Source organism: Schistocerca americana, chromosome 5 (assembly GCF_021461395.2).
Source record: "Schistocerca americana isolate TAMUIC-IGC-003095 chromosome 5, iqSchAmer2.1, whole genome shotgun sequence".
Lineage (NCBI taxonomy): Eukaryota > Metazoa > Arthropoda > Insecta > Orthoptera > Acrididae > Schistocerca > Schistocerca americana.
This window is the reverse complement of record NC_060123.1, coordinates 335,862,034-335,885,513: the sequence shown is the minus strand read 5'-3', so window position 1 is coordinate 335,885,513 and position 23,480 is coordinate 335,862,034. Positions and strand designations below refer to the sequence as shown.

The 23,480-nt window shown below is 39.5% G+C and overlaps 2 protein-coding genes across 2 annotated transcripts in view; one reads left to right on the top strand and one right to left on the bottom strand.

Annotated features, from left to right (window-relative positions):
• LOC124615331 (golgin subfamily A member 2-like) overlaps window positions 1-21,313 on the bottom strand; it is a 120,609-nt gene extending 99,296 nt beyond the window's left edge. Inside the window, exons 1-2 of the mRNA XM_047143130.1 lie at window positions 20,984-21,313; window positions 20,667-20,828 (exon numbers count right to left, since the gene is read on the bottom strand). Coding sequence (XP_046999086.1) covers window positions 20,667-20,828; window positions 20,984-21,031 — 210 coding nt within the window. The 5' untranslated portion in view covers window positions 21,032-21,313. The remainder of the gene's footprint in view (window positions 1-20,666; window positions 20,829-20,983) is intronic.
• A 44-nt stretch (window positions 21,314-21,357) lies between these two features.
• LOC124615332 (N-terminal Xaa-Pro-Lys N-methyltransferase 1) overlaps window positions 21,358-23,480 on the top strand; it is a 90,967-nt gene continuing 88,844 nt past the window's right edge. Inside the window, exon 1 of the mRNA XM_047143131.1 lies at window positions 21,358-21,522. Coding sequence (XP_046999087.1) covers window positions 21,521-21,522 — 2 coding nt within the window. The 5' untranslated portion in view covers window positions 21,358-21,520. The remainder of the gene's footprint in view (window positions 21,523-23,480) is intronic.

The window sequence follows — 23,480 nt, the reverse complement described above, 5'->3', positions numbered from 1 at the left end:
TCAGTGTATAACCAAAGTCTATACATTGCTTCACCCACAGCTGAGCCCATGTGATCATTCCATTTCATACTCCTACAAAGTGTTACTTCCAGGTGTATGTATGAGGTTTTGCTGGCAGCGACTTTGCACACTGAGTGTACCCAGCTGCAAATAATGGTTCATATATGACACCTGCCATGTGCATTCCTACAGTTGGGTGGCTGCTTTAGTGAAGATGTTTGATCAAATAGCAACAAACTGATCTGACCTCTTGGAGGATAATCACATAGAAACTGATATCAGTGAGGCAGTTGTAGAAAAAATATTATCAAAGTACAAAATTCAACTATATAAAAAAAAAGATTTTTGCGTTCAGCAAACTACATAAAGTGACAGTGTCATATTTCAAAAGGAACTTCAAACATTTAGTGCTGGAGAGAAGGATGTAGAACTACTTTGGCTCAAGTTTAGACAAACAGCTAACCAAGCACTCGATAGATATGTACTTAGTAGCGCACTTCATGATGGGAGAGATCCCCCACGGTATACATCACTGTAAAGAAACTCCTGATGAAACATATTACTGCATAATGAGTAAAACAAAGCATGGGACTACAGACAAGGAGATGTTGAATGAAACACATTGTTCTTCCTGTATATCATTCATGATGAACAAGAAAGGATGACAATGAAAGTACACAAAGCACACTCCACCACAATCTATAAGGTGGCTTATGGAGTACAGATATGGTCATAGATTAAATAATAAAATGGAGACTACACACCATACTACAGTGGTAAGATCAGAATGATTATATGTGTGCTGGTGCATAACAATGAATTACAAACTGGTAACACTAAAGGTATTTGAAAGACGGGCCAACAGAAAAATAACGAGTGCAACACAAAGCAAAGAGGTTTGGAAGATAAGAAACAATGATGAGATCTAGGAAAAAACATATATAATATCAGAGGTAACTGCAATGTGAAGATTGCCCTTTGTCTGTACACATCTACTGCAGGAAATAGGATGGTATAACAAAACAAAGATTCTGAATAAGGGAAGGCTGTGTAAATGTGACCACTCAATTTATAGATGAGGTGTTGAATGGTCAACAGCTACATTTCACATACAAGCACCTCTACACACACACACACACACACACACACACACACACACACACAAACACACATTTGCATCTATCTAAGCTGGCAGATGCAAATGTCTACATCTACATTTACATCTGTACTCTGCAAACCAACATTAAGTGCATGGCAGAGGGTACATTCCATTGTACCAATTATTAGGGTTTCTTCCCATTCCACTCACTTAAAGAATGGCTGAACACTTCTATGCATGGTGTAACTGTTCTAATCTTATCCTCATGATCCCTGTGCATGTCCCATGTAGAATCATTGTTTAAAGACAGTTCCTGAAAGTTTGTTAGTAGACTTTCTCAGGATAGATTATGTATAACTTCAAGTCCACCAGTTCAGCTTCTTCAGTATCTCTGTTACACTCTCCTACAGATCAAACAAACATGTGACCATTTGTGCCGCCCTTCTCTGTGCTGTATTTACATGAATGTAAGTGCCATTGAATGTAATGTGCACCCCAATTTTAAAAAAATTAAATTAATAAAAAAAGGAATTTTGGCACGTTACTGGTAGGGTATTATTGTAATTTCTTTTAATCAAACAGTGGAAAATCCAGAATGGAGTGTAACAATATTATGAGAAGGAAAGTTGCTACTCACCATATAGAGAAGATGCTGAGTCACAGATATGCACAGCAAAAAGATTCTCACAATTACAGCTTTTGGCCATTAAGGCCTTTGTCAAAAATATGCGCACGTGCACCCGCACACGCACACGCACACACCCCCGTGCGCGCGCAAACGCAACTCACACACACGACTGCAGTCTCAGGCAACTGACACAACACCGCGAACAGCATGATGGGAGTGGTGACTGTATGAGGGTAAGGAGGAGACTGGGAGGGGGAGGGATAGTATGGTGGGGGTTGGTTGGTTGGTTGGTTGGTTTTGGGGAAAGAGACCAGACAGCGAGGTCATCGGTCTCATCGGATTAGGGAAGGACGGGGAAGGAAGTCGGCCGTGCCCTTTGAAAGGAACCATCCCGGCATTTGCCTGGAGCGATTTAGGGAAATCACGGAAAACCTAAATCAGGGTGGCCGGACGCGGGATTGAACCGTCGTCCTCCCGAATGCGAGTCCAGTGTCTAACCACTGCGCCACCTCGCTCGGTGGTGGGGGTTGGTGGACAGTGAAGTGCTGCGGGTTAAACGGGGGGCAGGGGAGAGGTGGGGGAGGGGGGCGGGGCAGGAAGTTGAGGAAAAGGAGAGAAATAAAAAAATGGGTGTCGTGGTGGAATGACAACTGTGTAGTGCTGGAATGGGAACACGGAAGGGACTGGATGGGTGAGGACAGTAACTAACGAAGGTTGAGGTTATGGGAACATAGGACGTACTGCACGGAAGTTCACACCTGCGCAATTCAATAAAGCTGGTGTTGGTGGGAAGGATTCATATGGCACAGGCTTTTGAAGCAGTCATTGAAATGAAGAACATCATGCTGGGTAGCGTGCTCAGCAACTGGGTGGTCCACTTGTTTCTTGGCCACAGTTTGTTGGTGGCCATTCATGCGGACACACAGCTTGTTGGTTGTCATGCCTACATAGAATGCAGCACAGTGGTTGCAGCTTAGCTTGTGGATCACATGACTGGTTTCACAGGTAGCCCTTCCTTTGATGAAATAGGTGATGTTAGTAACTGGACTGGCGGTGGGAGGATGTATAGGAGAAGTCTTGCATCTATGTCTATTGCAGGGGTATGAGCCATGAGGTAAGGAATTGGGAGCAGGGGTTGTGCAAGGATGGATGAGTATGTTGTGCAGGTTCGGTGGATGGCGGAATACCACTGTGGGAGGGGTGGGGAGGATAGTGGGCAGGATAGTTCTCATTTCAGGGCACAAAGAGAGGTAATGGAAATCCTGGTGGAGAATATGATTCAGCTGCACCAGTCCTGGGTGGTACTGAGTCATGAGGGGAATGCTCCTTTATGTGGCCGGACAGTGGGACTTCTGGAAGTGGTGGGAGACTGGAAAGATAAGGTATGGGAGATTTGTTTTTGTGCAAGGTTGGGAGGATAATTATGGTCAGTAAAAGTTTCAGTGAGACCTTTGATATATTTTGAGAGGAACTGCTCATCACTGCAGATGTGACGACCACAGGTAGCTACGCTGCACAGAGGGGGCTTCTTGGTATGGAATGGGTGGCAGCTGTCGAAGTGGAGGTATTGCTGGTGGTTAGTAGGTTTGATATGGATGGAGGTACTGATGTAGCCATCTTCGAGGTGGAGGTCAACATCTAGGAAGGTGGCTTGTTGGGTTGACTAGGACCAGGTGGAGAGCAAACGGGTGGGAAGTTGTTGAAGTTCTGGAGGAATGTGGATAGGGTGTCCTCATCTTCGATCCAGATAGCAAAGCTGTCTGTGACTCTGAGCCAGGTGAGAGGTTTAGGATTCTGGGTGTTTAGGAAGGATTCCTCTAGATGGCCCATGAATAGGTTGGCGTAAGATGGTGGCATGCGGGTGCCCATAGCCATACTCCAGATTTGTTTGTAGGTAATGCCTACAAAGGAGAAGTAATTGTGGGTGAGGATATAGTTGGTCATGGTAACTAGGAAAGAGATTGTTGGTTTGGAATCCATCAGGCATTGGGAGAGGTAGTGTTCAATAGTGGTAAGGCCATGGGCATTAGGAATGTTAGAGTACAGGGAGGTGGCATCAATAGTGATGAGCAGGGCACCGTGTGGTAAAGGGACAGGAACTGTGGAGAGTTGGAGGAAGAAATGGTTGGTATCTTTTATATGGGAAGGTAAGTTCCAGGAAGTAGGTTGAAGGTGTTGGTCTATGAGGTCTACGACAGCAGAGATTCTCTCAGTTGGGGCACAGCGACCGGCCATGAAGTGAGCAGGATGGAGAGCTTTTTGAGGTGGCATTGTGATGTTGCTCAAGTTTCTGCAGGGCAAGAATTTCAATGTGTGTGCGTGTGTGTGAAATTTATTTTACAATGCTAACTTTCTTTCAAACAATATGAATGTATACATGAACTATAAAAAACAACAATAATTAATTTTTACGTTGCTCATTATGGTAATAAGTGACATTTTCATTATTTAAAAAAAAAAATAATAAAAAAAATGCCTAACTTGATTACCTACATGATATACAAAGAAACGTACTGTAAATTACACGTGTTATTCATCATTATTCACTAATATCATCATTACTGGAATCCTTGGAAGAGTCTACATCAGAAACAGATTCATTTTCTCCTTCCCCGCCATCCTCGGTGTCATTCCAGAGCGCAACATCTTCACTGCCATCCACAGTATTTGAAATACACCATTTCTTGAATGATTTTATGATCACTGGTGCTTCGATGAGTTTCCAGGCAGCCGAAACCCAGAGTGCAATAATGTAGGGTGCAGCATGTTTAATTTTTACTGTTGGAGTCAGTTCAAGATTCGGTTCGCAACATCATTTTTTGTACTGTTCCTGAACGTAACCTTTGAAAGGTTTCTTTATACTAATGTCCAGGGGTTGTAATACAGAAGTTATTCCTCCAGGACTAATAACAAGGTCACTGTGTAGGCTGTGGATCTCCTTTTTTACATCGTTAGTGAGATGACCACGAAATGCATCAAGACAAATCATTGATGATTTCTTGGAAAGCCCACCAGTATAGAGTTCCCACATATTTCAGAGCCTGTCAAGCATCAAAGTTTCAGTCATCCATCCCATCCCTTGATTCTGAACAATGAGGTCATAAGGGAATAGCTTTTCATTTTTTGGAGTCTTGGGGCTTGTTTTCCACTTGAACATTAAAAAAGAGAGGGAAATTTGTTCCCATCTTCTGTGATTGCCCGTATTACTGGCATGCCATTTTTCACACATGTTTTGATGGTAGCTTCTTTTGTAGCCTTCTCAACAATCATGTAATTATGCACCATTGCAAACCAAATTGGAGTCTCATCAGCAGTGCCTATTTGGCTACTGAAAATTTCTTCTCTTTCCGATGTGTGATAACATACTGCTGAAATTCTTGCAGTTCCTTCTCAAAACCCTGTAGAAGCTTTTGGCACGTTGTTGTACGGTGTCGCAGAGATATGCCCGCATTTTCACAAAGCCATCAACCCATTCCCAGCTAACCTTAAACTCTTGTTTCGGTATATTAAGAGCTGCAGCCAACTCTTGCTTTTTTTTTTTTTTTTTTTTTTTTTTATTATTATGGTGTTAATGGTCACAGGTTGCCCATTCTTTCTCCTTTCTCGAACAAATTCCAAAACATTTACTTCAACATCAGGATGTCTTCCTTTGCGAGCTCCAGTGAATTTCTTTCTAGTAGCGGTAGTTGCAAATAATCACAATTTCTGTTTCTTCCATAAGTGAACATTACTCTCAGCTACACTGCACTCTCTTCCTGCCCTTTTGTTACCATATTTTTCGGCACAAAGAATTACTTTACCCTTGAAAGTAGCTCCATACGATATTCTCTGCTTGCCTTCCATTTCGTGACTACCTAATGCAAACACAATGCAAAGTACTGTAGTAGGCCAACAATAATGAAACGAGGTTGAAGTACAACAATCCATTGTAATGTGTGGGACAGTAACTAAATTGCAACGAGCAAAAAAACACGACACATTCTATTTGAACCGACAACTGAAGAAAATTTCCTTTCGTGGCACTAATGGATTTTTTTCTGATGACTGCAAACAGAATTCAGATCTGGAAATATGTACCTTTTTTTAATCTGATAACCTCTAACCTGATTTATGTCTTCCTTTCTTTAATTCACAGGTGCCGTACCTACATTTTTTTGCTAGAGTTTAATAAATGTTTTGCTACTTTAGATCAACCACCTCCACTAGGACCTTGCCTAGTATGGCGGTGCGGGTCTCCCACATTGTCCCCTATGCTCCTCAGAGTATGGGACCTCATCATCATCACTTTAGATCACACAGGGTAAGAAATACCGGTGAACAATCCAAGTTTGTACTAGAATCTAATGCGCCAGCTAATCTTATGCGCACCCCAATTTTGAGTAATTCTGAAGGTAAAAAAATAGTGCACAAGATTCGTGTAAATATAGTATGTTCAATATCCCATGTTGGCCCCATACACTTGAGGAATATTCAAGAATGGGTTGCACACGTGATTTGCAAGCAGTCTCCTGTGCAGACTGATTGCAGTTCTCCAGTATTCTACCAGTAAACTGAAGTCTATACACTGCTTCTCCCATGACTGAACACATGTGATCATTCCATTTCATGTCTCTACAAAGTGTTACACCTAGGTATTTGTAAGAGTTGGCCAATTCCAACTTTGACTCGATGATACTAATAGCCATTGAACACCAAGTTTTTCCACTTTGTGAAGTGCGCAATTTTACATTTCTGAACATTTACAGCAAGTTGCCAATCTTTGCACTACTGCGAAATCTTACCAAGACCTGATTGAATATTTCTCCAGCTTCTTTCAGACAGTGTTCATTATAGATAACTGCATCATCTGCAAACTGTCTAAGGTTGCTTCACACCTGAAGTTACTTGTACATCTCAAGATGACTATCCATTGAAGATAACATGCTGTGTCCTCTCATCCTGGGAAAACTTACTTACAAATGTTCAAAAACCAGTATTAAGTTGGGAATCTAGAACCATACTACAACCCTCTACATACAGATATTGTAGGGATCATGAAGACAAGATCAGACTAATTACATCACACACAAGAATTTAATTTAAGCAACATTCTTTCCTCACTCCTTATGCAAATGGCATGAGAAGAAAGTCTAATATTTGGTGTAATAGAAGTGCTTCACAGAGGTTTGCTGAGTTTTGATATAGATTAAAATGTGTTTTAGATTGCTCTGAGACAGGTCAACACTGTCTGAAAGCTTAGTATTGTTTTCAATCTTGTTTATATGCTTGCTGACCAGTTAATGACACAGCTGAATGGTTACCTTTCATTCTTTCATTATTTATACGTTGTCCAGGACTTTCTATTTTTCTATTACTGTGCCCTCTGCCATGCACTTCACAACGGTAGATGTAGATGTAGATTTTAAAACAAATATTTTCATACTTCTGGAGCAAAAAATAAAAAAGAATTGGACAGAAACACAAAAATCAGAAACATCAGACAGAAACTAGTTTAGAACTTGAGATTTTAGGAGGCTGTAAAGGCAGGGGAAAATAACACAAAAATGATGGACAGAGTGCAGGAAAACGCAACATAAGAAGAAGATGGAGGAATATTGTAAAAAAGAAGACAAACAAGCACATACAATAATATTTTGGTTATGTGATCCCAGTAGAGTAGGTCATGACAAACGGGCAGAGGAGAGGGGTTGAAAACAAAGCAGGAGATAGACGAAGACACTTGCAGTGCTACTAATGGAATGTACGGTATAGAATGCCTTTGACATATTAAGTGCCGTGGAGATATTAATGCCCAATGCTTGACTGGTTAAGACTTAGTCCCTGGATGAAAGCATTCCTCCATCATAATTTAATCATGTATTGCCCACGACACTTAGCGTGCATTACAGATAGCACGTCCCCAATCAGGTGACAGGTTGTCTCTCTGTAACAACTACATTAAAGCTCTTATTACCTTTCCAATTCCAGACAGTCATATCCCATTATTTAAACAACATAATGGTTAAAAAATTAATCCTGGGCAAGGGTTAACACTTGCCACATCATCATTGTAGAAACAGTACTACATAACTACAACGTTAATTTGATGTGTAGACACAAAATGTGAGCCCTGTCACAGCACAGGGTTATAATTTATTATGTACTAGACTGTGTTGGAAAGCAGGCTCCAGATGATGAAAATACAGAGCATTACATGAAACACTCTCTTCACTGACAAAGAAACTTTTGTCCACTTGAAAGTTGCATATGAAGCCGAATGTGTGGTTTTGTGAGGGAGTGATTGCCACTGTATCAAACTGTATTTAGATTATCTGCAGGTCTTGAAGCATTTTCTAGCACTGCAATCTCCCTATAAACAACAGATTCATCCACAAACAGCCTTGCTGACTTGACACACCACTGTTGCAGTATTTCATTCTTACTCAGTTACAACTACTTGTTTCACATCAGTATAGATGCATCTTCAGGTTTATCTGTCGAGAATACGAGGGCCAATCCATGAAAACTTAAACCCAAGATGGATTTTTTTTTCCTGTAAGTGACGTTTGGTATGTGTTAAAACTGATGTAAAATAGACCTAACTCTGAGAAATTGTATAAACAACATGTGGCAACCATTATTGGGCAGCTCCATTTTAGGGAGATTTCTTATAGGTAAGTTTAGAATAACTTTGAAAATTAATGTTTTTTTTACTCGCATATAGACTCTTAGCCACATTTGCATATAATTTGTTTGTCATTATTACTTCATATTATACCTCACATTGAAACTTTAATTACCATGGTTTAAATGTCCCATTCCGTCAAAGAAAGTTGACTTTTTTTGTATTACATTGAAACAATTAATATTTATTCGATGCTGTTTTGTACACTAAGTGAACTTTATGTCATAAACATCCAGCAGCAACCTAATCTAAAATAACACAAAACACAACACCGGAGAAAGTTTTTAATAACTGTCCCATTTCGTCACAGACCAGTATACGTAGATCACTAAGCTCAGCATAGCATTTTTTCCAGTTATCCACAGTGTGTGAGAAGATTTACAACTGCAGCAGAAAGAGAGGGAAGAAAATGTTTCAAAAAAAATATCGAAGAATATCAGGGGTACAAAGAGAAGGGCAGGCAAAGAAAGCATGCTGGGGGGGGGAAAAAAAAAGAGAGAGAGAGAGAGAGAAAACTCACACTAAACATAACATGAAGCAGCAGTTTTAAGGGAGAAGGAGAGAATTCAAATGGGAGACTATAGATAGAAACTAAAAGAGGAGAAGAAGATAGAGCCTGTAGGACTGCATGGCACTGAAGTCACTTCCTGTACATCCAAGCAAGATTCACCTTGTGATCAAAGAAATACCAATGCCCTGTGTGAGATAATGATTTAGTCAAGTGATTTTATCAAAGCTCCTGAGACAAAAGATGTTGTGACCATAAGAGCAAATGAGGAAAAAGAAACATTTCAGAAGAGATTTATGTACACAGCTATTTCAGAGGCATATCAAATATTTAAAAACCAAAACCATTATAAGAAAGTGGGGAAACCTTAAATTCTTTTCAATGTGACCAAAATTTGTCCTTTCAATTAGTGAAATGCCTCACCATAGCAGCTCGTGTCGCTATCATGAGACCACCAATTTACTCTTGACTGCTCTATGTGAGTATAAGAAGGATATTCCTAAAACATTATTATAAGTAATCACTACATTAGTATGCGATCCTGAAAATGAAATACGCATGTCAAGCACATGTGATAATTATGGTATCAAAAATCTGCCCAGTCAGCTTAATTCCTTAACAGATGATACACACTGTTTCTGAAGCATTTGAAGAACTTGTTGAAAAAATACCCCAGTTCTTAAAACATTTCTTCGTGGAAACTTTGGGTACACATTTTCAAGAAAAAAGAAAGGTACTGTAGATGGTAAATAAATCACAGTACAGATTGACTTTACTGAAAATTATGCTGTCAGATTTCAAAACAAAATTAAATCTGCATACTGGAACTTTCAACAGATTACAATCTTTACAGCCGTTGCCTGAATAAGTCCTAGAATGGTATAAAGTTATGCAACTGTTACTGACAAAATATCACATGATAAACATACTGTCAACACATTCCTTCGAAGACTGATTTCTATGATCTGGGAAACTTATCCAGAGGCATCAACAATAAACATTTTTTCAGGGGGTGCAGCAAGCCCCTTTAAAAGCACCATTCTCTCTGTAATTTAACTCACCTTCAGGAAGAGTTCAAAGTTCTATGAAGATGGAACTTTCTAGCTACAGGTCATGGGAAGGACAGTGTTGATGGGGAACTGAAGAGATTAGTATGGCACCCAGAATTAGATGGGAAACATCTGGTCACTGCGAAGGAAGTTTCAAAATCGTTGGCGATGATATTTCGTTCTAAAGATGATGTGGATCAACAGAAGTCACAATTTGATGCCAGTGTTAAAGACATTAAGTGATACCTGATTCTCACTCTAAACACTACACTGAAGTGTATCCCCAAATAATGTGATTTACAAAGAGCGTACTTTTTCCAAAAAATGTTTCATCTTTAATTTTATGATGGCACATGTGTCCACACAAACATTGGAAATACATTCCAATGTTCAAGAAGGTGCTTTTGTGATGGTGAAGTTTATGACAAAAAAGATAGCTAAAAGTTCCGTAGGACAAATCTTACAACTTGAAAACTCTTAATGTGATATCTGTTTTACGAGAAAAAGCAACTCAGATTTCAAATTTGCATTCAAAAGCAATGACACATCATAGGTTCCAATTTCTGATACAATGTAAGTACTTTTGGTTCGTGGTATTCATAATCACCAGAGATTTTCATTCCCTGGTGTAGAATCACTTACATATCATAACATGAGTTCTGATGAAGACTGTTGATACTGTGACACTAGTAAAGTAATTATTTTATGAAAGATGAAGCTTCACAAGTTTTCATTTAGCACCTGTCCCTTTCCGTCAAATTAGTAAAAAATGATAACTAAAAACTAATGATTTCCACATAGTTCTCCAAATAGGCCTATTGGAATACTCTCTTTCAAATTCTGAAGGTGGCAGAGGTAAAATACAGGGAGCGAAAGGCTATTTACAATTTGTACAGAAACCAGATGGCAGTTATAAGAGTCGAGGGCCATGAAAGGGAAGCAGTGGTTGGGAAGGGAGTGAGACAGTGTTGTAGCCTCTTCCCGATGTTATTCAATCTGTATATTGAGCAAGCAGTAAAGGAAACAAAAGAAAAATTCGGAGTAGGTATTAAAATCCATGGAGAAGAAATAAAAACTTTGAGGTTCGCCGATGACATTTTAATTCTGTCAGAGACAGCAAAGGACTTGGAAGAGCAGTTGAACGGAATGGACAGTGTCATGAAAGGAGGGTATAAGATGAACATCAACAAAAGCAAAACGAGGATAATGGAATGTAGTCGAATTAAGTCGGGTGATTCCGAGGGAATTAGATTAGGAAATGAGACACTTAAAGTAGTAAAGGAGTTTTGCTGTTTCGGGAGCAAAATAACTGATGATGGTCGAAGTAGAGAGGATATCAGATGTAGACTGGCAATGGAAAGGAAAGAGTTTCTGAAGAAGAGAAATTTGTTAACATTGAGTATAGATTTAAGTGTCAGGAAGTCGTTGCTGAAAGTATTTGTATGGAGTGTAGCCATGTATGGAAGTGAAACATGGGCGATAACTAGTTTGGACAAGAAGAGAATAGAAGCTTTCGAAATGTGGTGCTACAGAAGAATGCTCAAGATTAGATGGGTAGATCATATAACTAATGAGGAGGTATTGAATAGGATTGGGGAGAAGAGAAGTTTGTGGCACAACTTGACTAGAAGAAGGGTTCGATTGGTAGGACATGTTCTGAGGCATCAAGAGATCACCAATTTAGTATTGGAGGGCAGCGTGGAGGGTAAAAATCGTAGAGGGAGACCAAGAGATGAATACACTAAACAGATTCAGAAGGATGTAGGTTGCAGTAGGTACTGGGAGATGAAGCTTGCACAGGATAGAGTAGCATGGAGAGCTGCATCAAACCAGTCTCAGGACTGAAGACCACAACAACAGGCCTATGCTTATATTAATACTTGATACGTGGCTATTGATTACTGAAATCATGAGACAGCACACCTGTATAGTTTCACAGAACTTCAGAGATGTTTTAACTTACATAAAACTTTCATTTTGTATGAGTGCCTCTCCGTCACAGGAAAATTAATTCATGTTTTTACTTCAGTTAACAAGGTATTTTACCTGTTTCTTGCTTTATCTGTTAAGAATAAAATAAACGTTTATAATTTGTTTTACATGTTATTTTTGTAACAATAGAGAATGAACAAAACCTTCCAAATGTCCCATTCTGTCACATGGAATGACCCACAAATCACAGGAAATTTTTTGAAATGATAGATATCCAGAGTACAATACTGCAGTGTCTGTGTTATTCTGAATTATGATCCAATGTTCCTTTGAACATACATGCATGCAATATCGTGTTTATCCATACACAGCGGGCTAGCAACTTTCAACTAAAAGTCTCACCCATATGGGAATATACATGACGGATGTACGAGTACAGGTTGTAGGAAAGTGGCTGATAACATACAGTAGTTTGGATATGCATGACAGTCATGTTTGAATAGCCTAATGGTAAAGCGACTACTTGCAGTAAGTGGAAAATCCGGGTCTGAGTCCCTGCCTGGCACAAATTTTCATAGTCATCATTCCATTATACAACTGATGGTTGCCCAAATTTACAATTGCGAATACATTTCATAGCAATACAGAACCACAAATACTATTGCATTCAACAAAAAACAATGACAAATACTCACAATGGTTATATTTTCATAGATGGACAATCATGGAATCCCAGCATTCGGGGAATTATGTACGTCAAGAGAAAAACTACATTGGTAGGCTGTCATTATAAAATTGAGTACACCCAAAAGATACTTGTTGAAATGTGTAAAGCATGACTGTCAAATAAACTGGGTCAAGAAAAAAGTTAGAAAAAACAGATAATGAATGGACACTAATGTGAATGGGAATAAATTAACTAACATCTATGGAAAATGATAATATTATAGCATGGAACCGAAACATCAAGAATAGAAGAAATCTGAAAAATAGATTACGGGATAGCATCCCGTAGGATATATTCCAGGATTCGGTAGACACCAACTGTGTAAAACCAATTGAAGTAATACTTAAAATCCTGTGTTATGTGCATACTTCTGCCGTATGGCTAACAGGTCAATGTCGTGTAAGCAACTCGTGGAGGCAAGCAATACGGTGGAAGGCGGAAGGTCTACGGTGCCAAAGAGGAAGACAAAATGAACACACAAACAGCCACAAGGAGGAAATTATAACTGGGAAAACAACCAAATGCTGGGAACTGCATTACATAACTTTAAGAAGTCCATAGTTTATTGCATACATAAAATGAAAGATAAAAGGTAATCTGCTTTATATCAGTACCACAGTATTATAAAATTGCCAAAGGAGTAGTATTTGAGTATTATACAGTTGCTCAATTAATGTGAAAACCATCCTAGTAACTACCAGCGAGAATTCATTCAATCAAAAGTCAATAAGACATTGTAGTGTCTCAAGTCAATCTGATTATTCAAAGTTGAACCTGGGGCTCACTTTCTTGCCACCATGATATGTATTTCTTCCAAAACATTTGAAACATTTCATTTTGTTTGTTAAATATAATAAACAAATTCTTTTCAATGTTGAAAATAGAGTGATACATTTCTTTTAGATGAACTGAAATAGCCAATTTGGGGTAGGCGAGGTTAACACGTTCTTCAAACTGTATATCAAAATTGCACCCAGGCAGACCTACAGTGAAACCCCTACTTTATGTTTTTGCACAGTCCAAACTTAGAAAACACAAAATTGAGAAAAATACTCAATCAAGGAAAATGTTAAAACCTCAAAATACACTACTGGCCATTAAAATTGCTACACTCAGAAGAAATGCAGATGATAAATGGGTATTCATTGGACAAATATATTATACTAGAACTGACATGTGATTACATTTTCACGCAATTTGGGTGCATAGTATCACTACCCAGAACAACCACCTCTGGCCGTAATAACGCCCTTGATACGCCTGGGCATTGAGTCAAACAGAGCTTGGATGGCATGGACAGGTACAGTTGCCCATGCAGCTTCAACACGATACCACAGTTCATCAAGAATAGCGATTGGCGTATTGTGACGAGCCAGTTGATCAGCCACCATTGACCAGACGTTTTCAATTCGTGAGAGATCTGGAGAATGTGCTGGCCAGGGCAGCAGTCGAACATTTTCTGTATCCAGAAAGGCCCGTACAGGATCTGCAACATGTGGTTGTGCATTATCCTGCTGAAATGTAGGATTTTGCAGGGATCGAATGAAGGGTAGAGCCGCAGGTCGTAACACATCTGAAATGTAACGTCCACTGTTCAAAGTGCCGTCAATGCGAACGAGAGGTGACCGAGATGTGTACCCAATGGCAGCCCATACCATCACGCCAGTATGGCGATGACAAATACACGCTTCCAATGTGCGTTCACCGCGATGTTGCCAAACACGGATGCAATCATCATGATGCTGTAAGCAGAACCTGGATTCATCCGAAAAAATGACGTTTTCCCATTCGTGCACCCAGGTTCGTCGTTGAGTACACCACTGCAGGCGCTCCTGTCTGTGATGCAGCGTCTAGGGTAATCGCAGCCATGGTCTCCGAGCTGATAGTCCATGCTGCTGCAAACGTCGTCGAACTGTTCGCGCAGTGGTTGTTGTCTTGCAAACATCCCCCATCTGTATACTAAGGGATCGAGACGTGGCTGCAGATCCATTACAGCCATGCAGATAAGATGCCTGTCATCTCGACTGCTAGTGATATGAGGCCATTGGGATCCAGCACAGCGTTCTGTATTACCCTCCTGAACCCACTGATTCCATATTCTGCTAACAGTCATTGGATCTCGACCAATGTGAGCAGCAATGTCGCAATACGATAAACCCCAATTGCGATAGGCTACAATCCGACCTTTATCAAAGTCGGAAACGTGATGGTACGCATTTCTCCTCCTTACACGAGGCATCACAACAATGTTTCACAAGGCAACGACAGTCAACTGCTGTTTGTGTATGAGAGATTGGTTGGAAACTTTCCTCATGTCAGCACGTTGTAGGTGTCGCCACCAGCGCCAACCTTGTGTGAATGCTCTGAAAAGCTAATCATTTGCATATCACAGCATCTTCTTCCTGTCGGTTAAATTTCGCGTCTGTAGCATGTCATCTTCGTGGTGCAGAAATTTCAGTGGCCATTAGTGTATGAGCAAAAACAAGCAATTGCCATATACGATTAAAAATCGTAATCCTCTCCAATACTTTGTATAAAATCTATCTAAGTCAAGGAAATTAAATGTACATCACAACATTTATACAATAACTTGTGGCAATGGATTTCATCAGTTCTTAAAAAGTTGAAGATGTGTAACAGTAAATAAAAACTCATCAAGAAATTGAAATTTTTATCTGGGTACAAGGTAATTGAGCTGTTTCCTGACATGGTACGGCCATAAATTACACGTTCAAACCAAGAGTTTTTGAAAGATCATCTATTGTGCTCACCCCCCCCCCCCCCCCCCCCCCCAAAAAAAAAAATTATTTATGAACATATTGAATTAAACCAAAAACATCACAGCAGCTAAGTGGTTAAATCATAAGCATAAATGCAGACATCTGCTTAATCACATACTTTGTCACCGTTGCTGTTACTATTTAATGCTTTTCTTACGAGCCGCACTTTCATGTGCTCACCACCATTAAAGTGTTATTTTAGGCTTGATGAGAGGACACTTAAAAAAATGAGTTTACTTCTCAAGCTGATATTACAAGCTTACTAGAAATTGGCTCAGTGAATTTCTGTACACTGTGTAAAATGTAAATTTGAAAGAAAGCTCAGGTGCTACAGTTTTGTTTCATGCCCTCTGCCACTGCTCCCAATCTTTATGATCTACAGTGCATTGGGTGTGTGTGGTGAAAAGTATATACACAAGTAGTGTATATAGTTGTTGTAACTATATCATGTCAGATTGGAACATGAGTCTTTAAAATGTGCTATCACAAAACCCTTGTTCTATTTCCATGTGACATCTGTCATAGCACATCATCTGCATGGAAAGTATATTTTCAGCACTTCACAAAATGCTTTTACCCCTACCTGCACTCTAGTCACTGAGGGGTCACTCCCCCTCTCCACAAATCCAGTAGATGAGCTCATTTTACATGTGTTCATGTGGTGTAGCGACTGTGCTGGCTATTGCGTCACTTAACACATTGCCAGCCAATAAGAGTTCACTAGCTGGAAATGGGCAACGATTGCTCAATTATGACCAAGAATACTCTTCGAGACTCAGTGTTTGAATATACTGGCTTGGCTCGGGACACTTTGTGTCGACTGTCTTGTTTTCCCATTACCTCTGCAACCTAGCAGTAGCGGTATCACAATTTTGCATGAAGTTATTAATACTTATTTCATTCACCTTTTCAGTGGTATGAGGATTAAATTGGGCAATTCACCTCGACGGTCCACTGTAAATGAAAATTTGAAAACAGAGTTAAGCTTTCAGTTTCTGTCTCATTCACTGGGAATTGGACACAACTGTTGGTGGCACTAACAGCCTTTACATACAACTATACTTTCTTTGGGTTTTGTGAAGTATCATTTGACAATATTCTGCTACGGCAGTCATCGAAGACATCACACATTGTTCTCTTCACAACCAAACGCATTTCATTCAGCATATATCTATTTACAGCCCTTCCCTTTGTTCTACGCTTATTATAGCTTACAGTAATCTCTGTTTATTTAGAAGTTTCTTTACAATGACTCTATACCATGAAGGTTCCCTCCCATTATGAACTGTTCTACAGGGTACATATTTACAGGCTCCTTCCGTGTCCTGGAAGTTTCAATCCTTCTTGATTTCCCAAAAGTGATTGGCTCAGTACCACATCTAAGTTTATTATTAAAAGTACAATCATATGGGGTATTAGATGAATTTTGTGACTACACTGAGGATTTATTGGTAGGGAGGACAGAGTACATAATTTTGAATGGAGAGTCATCAACAGATGAAGTAACGTCAAGGGGTCAATGGAAGCGTCTGATCCCACCCGTCTGCTTTGACCCATGACGTAAGGCTGTTGTGGTGTGTGACGTCATGACAGCGCGGAGTTTAGTTTGTGAGAGTGGCGTGTTTGTGTGTGTCATTGTTGGTGCTCTCTGGAGGTGTGTTTATGTGTTGTGTGTTAGGTGAAGTTTTTGGTTTAGTTTGCGTGTGTGGCATGATTATAGGTGGCATATTGTTGCAATTGGTGGTTCTCTCTGGTGGTGTGTTTATGGGTAGTGTGTTATGTGGTGTGTGGGGTTCACTTGCGTGATAGCATTGCACATGTGTGGTATCGGTGGTGACTGTGCTTTCAGCAGAATATTTTTCAGTGAGTTAACGATTTTGGTTTTGTTATGACGACATTACTGTAATTTTTTTTCTGTTCATCGTGTGTGAATTTTGGTAAATTGCTTTGTTTATGTCTTTGGTAGGTATGGTTATGACTGACAAGATCAACAGTTTTTGGTTGACAGCGATGATGGGGGACAGTGCGTTGTCTCTAATAAAATTTCTTCAGGTATTCGGCCTGCTGGCTGAAGTCGTGAAGTGTTCAGTGTATCGTGAAGAAATGACGCTTACTAAAGTTCTGGCGTCTCTGACCAGGGACGGCTATATGTGGAGATTCGTAGGGATAACAGGTCAAGGGAAGTGTTTTATTGCAATTTTGATTTTCTAGGTGTTCTTTTGTGGTAGGATTAAGTGTGGTGGTGGTGGTGAAAGTTTTGAGATTTATAGTGTGGTATCAGTAGTTGATGTTGATCTATATAGGTCAAGAGAAGTGTTCGAATTCAATTTCGATTTTCTAGGTGTTTTTTTGCGGTAAGATTAAGTGTGGTTGTGGGCAAATTTTTGAGATTTATAGTGTTGTATCGGTTGTTTCTGTTGACCTATATAGGTCAAGAGAAGTGATCGATTCCAGCAGATTTTGTGTGTAGTGGACTTTGGGAAGGTTGTGGGGTCTTTTTATTTTAGTGTTTTTTGTCGTTTGATGTAGTGGCATGTGTTTATATTTAGTTTGTCCCCACCCAAAAACCCCAATTTCCCACACTTGTCCCGTTAGTTTGATTAGGTTTTTTGTGGAAGATGTGTGTGTTGGTTTTTCGATGTATTTTCGTGTTTGTTGTCATGTTTACGTAATGACGTCATAGGCGTCATATTGGAATCGTCGTGGATGGTCATTTCCGCCATATTTGTGATGTCATGGGTCAAAGCAGACGGGTGGAACCTGACGCTTCCATGTCAAGTGTATCCACAGGGAAGTGCGTTAGGCCCATTGCTGTTCATGTTGTATGTTAATGACCTTACACACAATATTAGTAGTACCCTCAGACTTTTTGCAAATGGGATATTTACCTACTATGTAGTCTGAATGAAGCTGTCAGATCATGACAATATTTCAAGATTTGACACTTGCTTTAAATGCTCAGAAACGTAAAACTGGGTACTTTACAGAATGAAAAAAACATACTATCCTATGAACATAATATCAATGAGTCACCATTGGAATCGGTAAACAAATACCTGGGTTGAACACTTAGTGGGGACATGTTAAATGGAATGATCACATACGCTCAATCATTGGTAATTGGTAAAGCAGGTGGCAGACCTCGATTTATTGGTAGATTATTAGGGAAATACAATCCATCTACAAAGGAGATTGCTTGAACAGATCACTTGTGTAACCAATCTTGAATATTGTTGAAGTGTGTGGGATACTTCCAATGAGGATTAGCTAGGGATATTGAACATTTACACAAGACGGCAGCAGAATGGTCACAGGGTTGTTTAGCCTGTGAGACATGACATGTAACAAATGTTGAAAGAACTGAACAGGTAGACTTTTTAACGTACATAGAAACTTTTCCGAAGTCTGCTACCAGATTTTCAAGAACCAGCTATACATGATGATTCTAGGAATATACGAGAACCCCCTTCATATCACTCTCCTAGGGATTGCGAGGACATAATTAATTACAGCACTCATAGGCATTTAACAATAATTCTTCCTGTACTCTATATGTTAATGGGACAGGAAAATGCCCCAGGTAATAACTGGTACAGTGAGACATACTCTCTGCAATGCACTTCATAGTGGTTCACAGAGTCTAGATGTAGATGTAGGAGAGTGTCACAGAGATGGTGAGGAAACTGAACTGGCAGAATCTTGAAGACAGACACCTACAAGTTTCAAGAACTCGCTTTAAATGCTGATTCTGGGAATGAACTGAAAAATTCTACATATTGGTCCTGTTGGGATCATGAGAGCAGGTTTGGATTAATTACTGTGTACACAGAGAAGATTATGCGGTCATTCTTACTGCACGCCATATTTGAATGGAGTGGGAAGAAGCTCTAATAACTTATACACTGGGAAATAGGTCTCCCTTCAACCATGCACTTCACGGAAATACGGAAGCGTCCGATCCCACACGTCTGCTTTGACCCATGACGTCACAAATATGGCGGAAACAAAAACAAACACACACACACTTCCCACAAGAAGCGTAATGACACTAACGGGACAAGCGCGGGAAATGGGGTGTTTTGGGTGGGGGGCAAACTAAATATAAACAAATTTAGACGCCTTGCGTAGCTACAACATGTAAGTGAAGACAGCCATGCATGAATACCCACCACCTCCCCAGGGGTCGTAACACCTGCAACCCATAGAAGATAAAGATGCTTCAGTAGCTGATTAGCGTTTTTTGTCTTTTTTAAAAAAAAAATCTCACGGGATAGAACGAACAGATCACAAAGATAAATATAATAAACTAAAACAGAAATTCGAGGAAACATAATTAAAATAAGTAATAAGTGTTTTTAAATTAAAAAAAAAAAATCTCACGAGATAGAACGAACAGATCAGAAAAGTAAATAAAATAAAATAAGATAAAACAGAACTGGAGACAGCCACACTTAAACCAAACTCCGTGCCGTCATGACGTCACACACGACAACACCCTTACGTCACGGGTCAAAGCCGACGCATGGGATCGGACGCTTCTGTCGACCCCACTTCACAGTAGCCTGCAGACTGGGTGCAGAGATAGATCACAAACCAATAACGTATTATAAGTGTACTATAATGTTACTGTCACAGTGAGTGGAAGGAGTTTCAGGAGAATAGCCTTCAATGTGGATTTGTAATGGTGCAATTGCCATTAGCAGTCTTCAACTTTAGTATGTGGTGATTGAAAATGTATGTTGAAGATTGAAGAGTGCTAAACATTTGTTCTGAATAACAGTAACAGGTCTGCTCACAATAAAGTTTCTGTACTAAAAGAAACCCTAGTAACATGGTACAATGGGAAGCAACCCCTGCCACAAACTTCACACTGATTTGCAGAGTATGAACGCAGATGTAGGCTAATACAATTGTAAAACCATACACAGTGACTAAAAGAAAAGCTCACACATAAGCACCTTCATGATCTGAAATGAAAGGTAGGTGAGAAAATCCACATTTAATGGCTTATGTGTAAAAGCGCGATGTGACAACACATGCAAAATTTGTATTCAGCAACAGGTAACTAAATTACAATAAACGATTTTTAGTAACATCGTTTTGGAGGATAAACTAGAAACCAAATCCACTTTTCTTACAAGGGCATTGAAGGCCCTTAAAAGTTTTAGAAACGGTAGCAGACCGATCCGTATTCCTATTCATTAACACTTCGCACCAAGTAAGTGTAAGCGTGAAGTCAGTGGAAAAAAATGCCCATGCCTTACACCGTGGTTACGAACCTCTTGCTGGACCGGAGACGGCCCGGAGTCGAATACAAAACTCTCTTTCGTGGTTTTCTTCGCAGCATCATCATTAGAAAAATGTTTCGTTGTTTCTCTTCTCGGAGCGGATCTTGTACCGCTCAGTGTTGTGTCTTTTTCTTTTCTCTGGTATTCCTTCAGCTGTTCGAACGGAAATATATATTAATTAATCGCCAAGGAACACAACTGACGTGTCACAACAATTGGGAAACGGCAAATAACTACTGTTGCACTAAAAAAAGATATGACGATCGAAATTACCCCTGAACAAACGTTAGATTGTTTGAACATATTACCTTCCTCCGCGCTAGCGCTAATTTCTCCGCCTTACTCCTATCTGACATCCTAAATGTTTGATGTTTCCAATTTCAAAGCTGTCCAACCAAACTACCACCAGAAGATATGATTATCTTCGTCCAGCTGACACTGAAACACTACATCTTTATATCTGCAACTACATAAAATGTATCGTCAACTACTTTTAGCTGCTCCTCACAATTTCCAACGTAGAATAATTTAACCTGTAGTATGAAATTCTTTCTTTCGTCTGTTTTTCCTCGTGACGTGTGCAGAAATCGCGAACTGTAGCTTCCACGTAGCATTGTTATTAATGTCAAGAGACCAAAGTGAATGTCACTTGTTTATAAGCCAAAGACATGATAGATGAATTGTTTGTGTTTAGGCTATACATCTGTGACTTGTGTACAGTTAAGCTACGGAAAGCAATGTGTTGTGATAATTGTTTAATTTAATTAAATATAGATCTATAACACTCGTATAATTTCTTTTGCTTATTCTCGATGTAGTTAGTGCCAGTTACAAAGAAGAAGAAAATGTGAGTAATAGTAATATCATACTTATTTGCTTGCCGCAAATGCTAATTAATCGGCCGAAAATATAATCTCCTTTGTTTACCATTTACAAATCTAATGTTGTTTGACGCCGCATGATGTATGTTGTTTAGGTACTTTACGCTTCTACTCCTTATGTAGTAATGGGAATAGCTCCATATGTACTTGAAACCGGTAGTCAACCCGGTTGGAATAAGATCGTGTCGAATAGTAAACAAGTTTAAAATGAGTAATAGGTTTCAATTCTTGTTGTGTTTCACAAGATGGAAGACCCCATAAACAAAAAGATATATGTGCGTTAGATACACGAAGGCAAGAGTTTGATATTGGACCCCCTGAGAGATCTTCGTTGTGGACACAGACTGATATTTAGCGTAACTCGAGGACTAATATATCGAAGAGTGACACTTGAAATCGGTTAATTCATAGAAATACCTGAATGTAACAATTTGTAGGCATATGAAATGGAATGATGACTTTGTCTTGGTCGTAAGTAAAGCAAGTGGCAGACTGCATTTCATTGGTAGAATACTGGTGATATACAACGAGTCTACAAACGATATTGCATACAAAACACTTGCGCAACACATCCTAGAATATTGCTTGAGGGTGTGGAACCTGTACTGAATAGGACTAGCAGGAGATGTTGGATTTCACAGAGAAGTGCAGAACAAATGGTCATAGGTTTGTTTGAATTGTGCGAGAGTGTCATGAAGGTGCTGAAATATTTGAACTAGCAGATATTTGTAGGTAGATGCAAACCATCCCACGAAAGCCTACTTAGAAATTTACTGCAACTAACTGTAAATGATGGATCCCAAAGGAATCAGGAAGACAGGATGCACAGAACCTTTTAAACAATCATGCTTCCAACGCTTCACATGTGAATTGAATGGGAGGAATGCCCTAATGACTGGTACAATGGAAAGTATCAACTGCTGTGCATTTCACATTGGTTTGCAGAGTATAGGTGTAGATGCTGAAATATCATTGTTTCCATTCGAACAATTCTCAGTACAGTTTGGAAAACTTTTGTTACCAGTAACGTTGTCAATGTTTGACAAATGTTAGTTTTTGGAAATGTAATGGTAAGGAAGGAAATGAAGGTTTTGTCTCCCATTGACAGTGAGAGCACAAGCTCGGATTACGTAAGGATGGGGAGAGAAATAAGCCATGTGTCATGTTCAGATGATCATCCCGGTATTTGCCTTAAGCTATTAGAAACAATGGAAAACCTAAATCTGGATAGGCTCTTATTCCTTTACAGAAGGCCATTGCTATATGTATGTTAAGCCATTAAAAACCATGCAAAACCAATAAGTCTATCTGGATGGTTGTTTGTGTTTAGGCCTTGGGATTTGAACCTAACTTTTCCTGACTGTGTGTCTGATATATATTTGCAAGTTCAGAAACAATAAACATAAATTTCTCAAAGAATGCTTTCAAATCCTCGCACTGTGATCAGTATATGTCTAGTGGGCTACACAGCATTGCTTCCCTGTGTATGAAATTTCTACCCAATTTGGAACTAAATTACACAGAGTATTTTGTAACGTGTGATAAATCCTGAGATTATACATAATGTAACTATAATATATACCACTCCTTTTCCAGTGTTATGTAGTAGTTACTTATAGGGTCATAATTTCTTAAAATCATAAACTGTCGTCTGATTTGTTATCAGCCTGTGTTCAAAAACTACTAGTGTGATTGCTTTATATTCAGCCATGGTTGTGGCCAAAGCGCTAGTTTTAACAGGTTCAGCCACCCTAGCCTTGTGGAGGCAATTAATTTCCCACTTAACTGCCATGCATGAAGAGACTGGAATGGGCTGCCTCTGGCAGAAGCTCTGGATCCAAATAAATGTGAGCCTGGAAATCTGTGGCACACTTGAGGCCAGGTTTCAATACAAGTGCAAAAGCATCAAGAAGGTCGCCAAGAT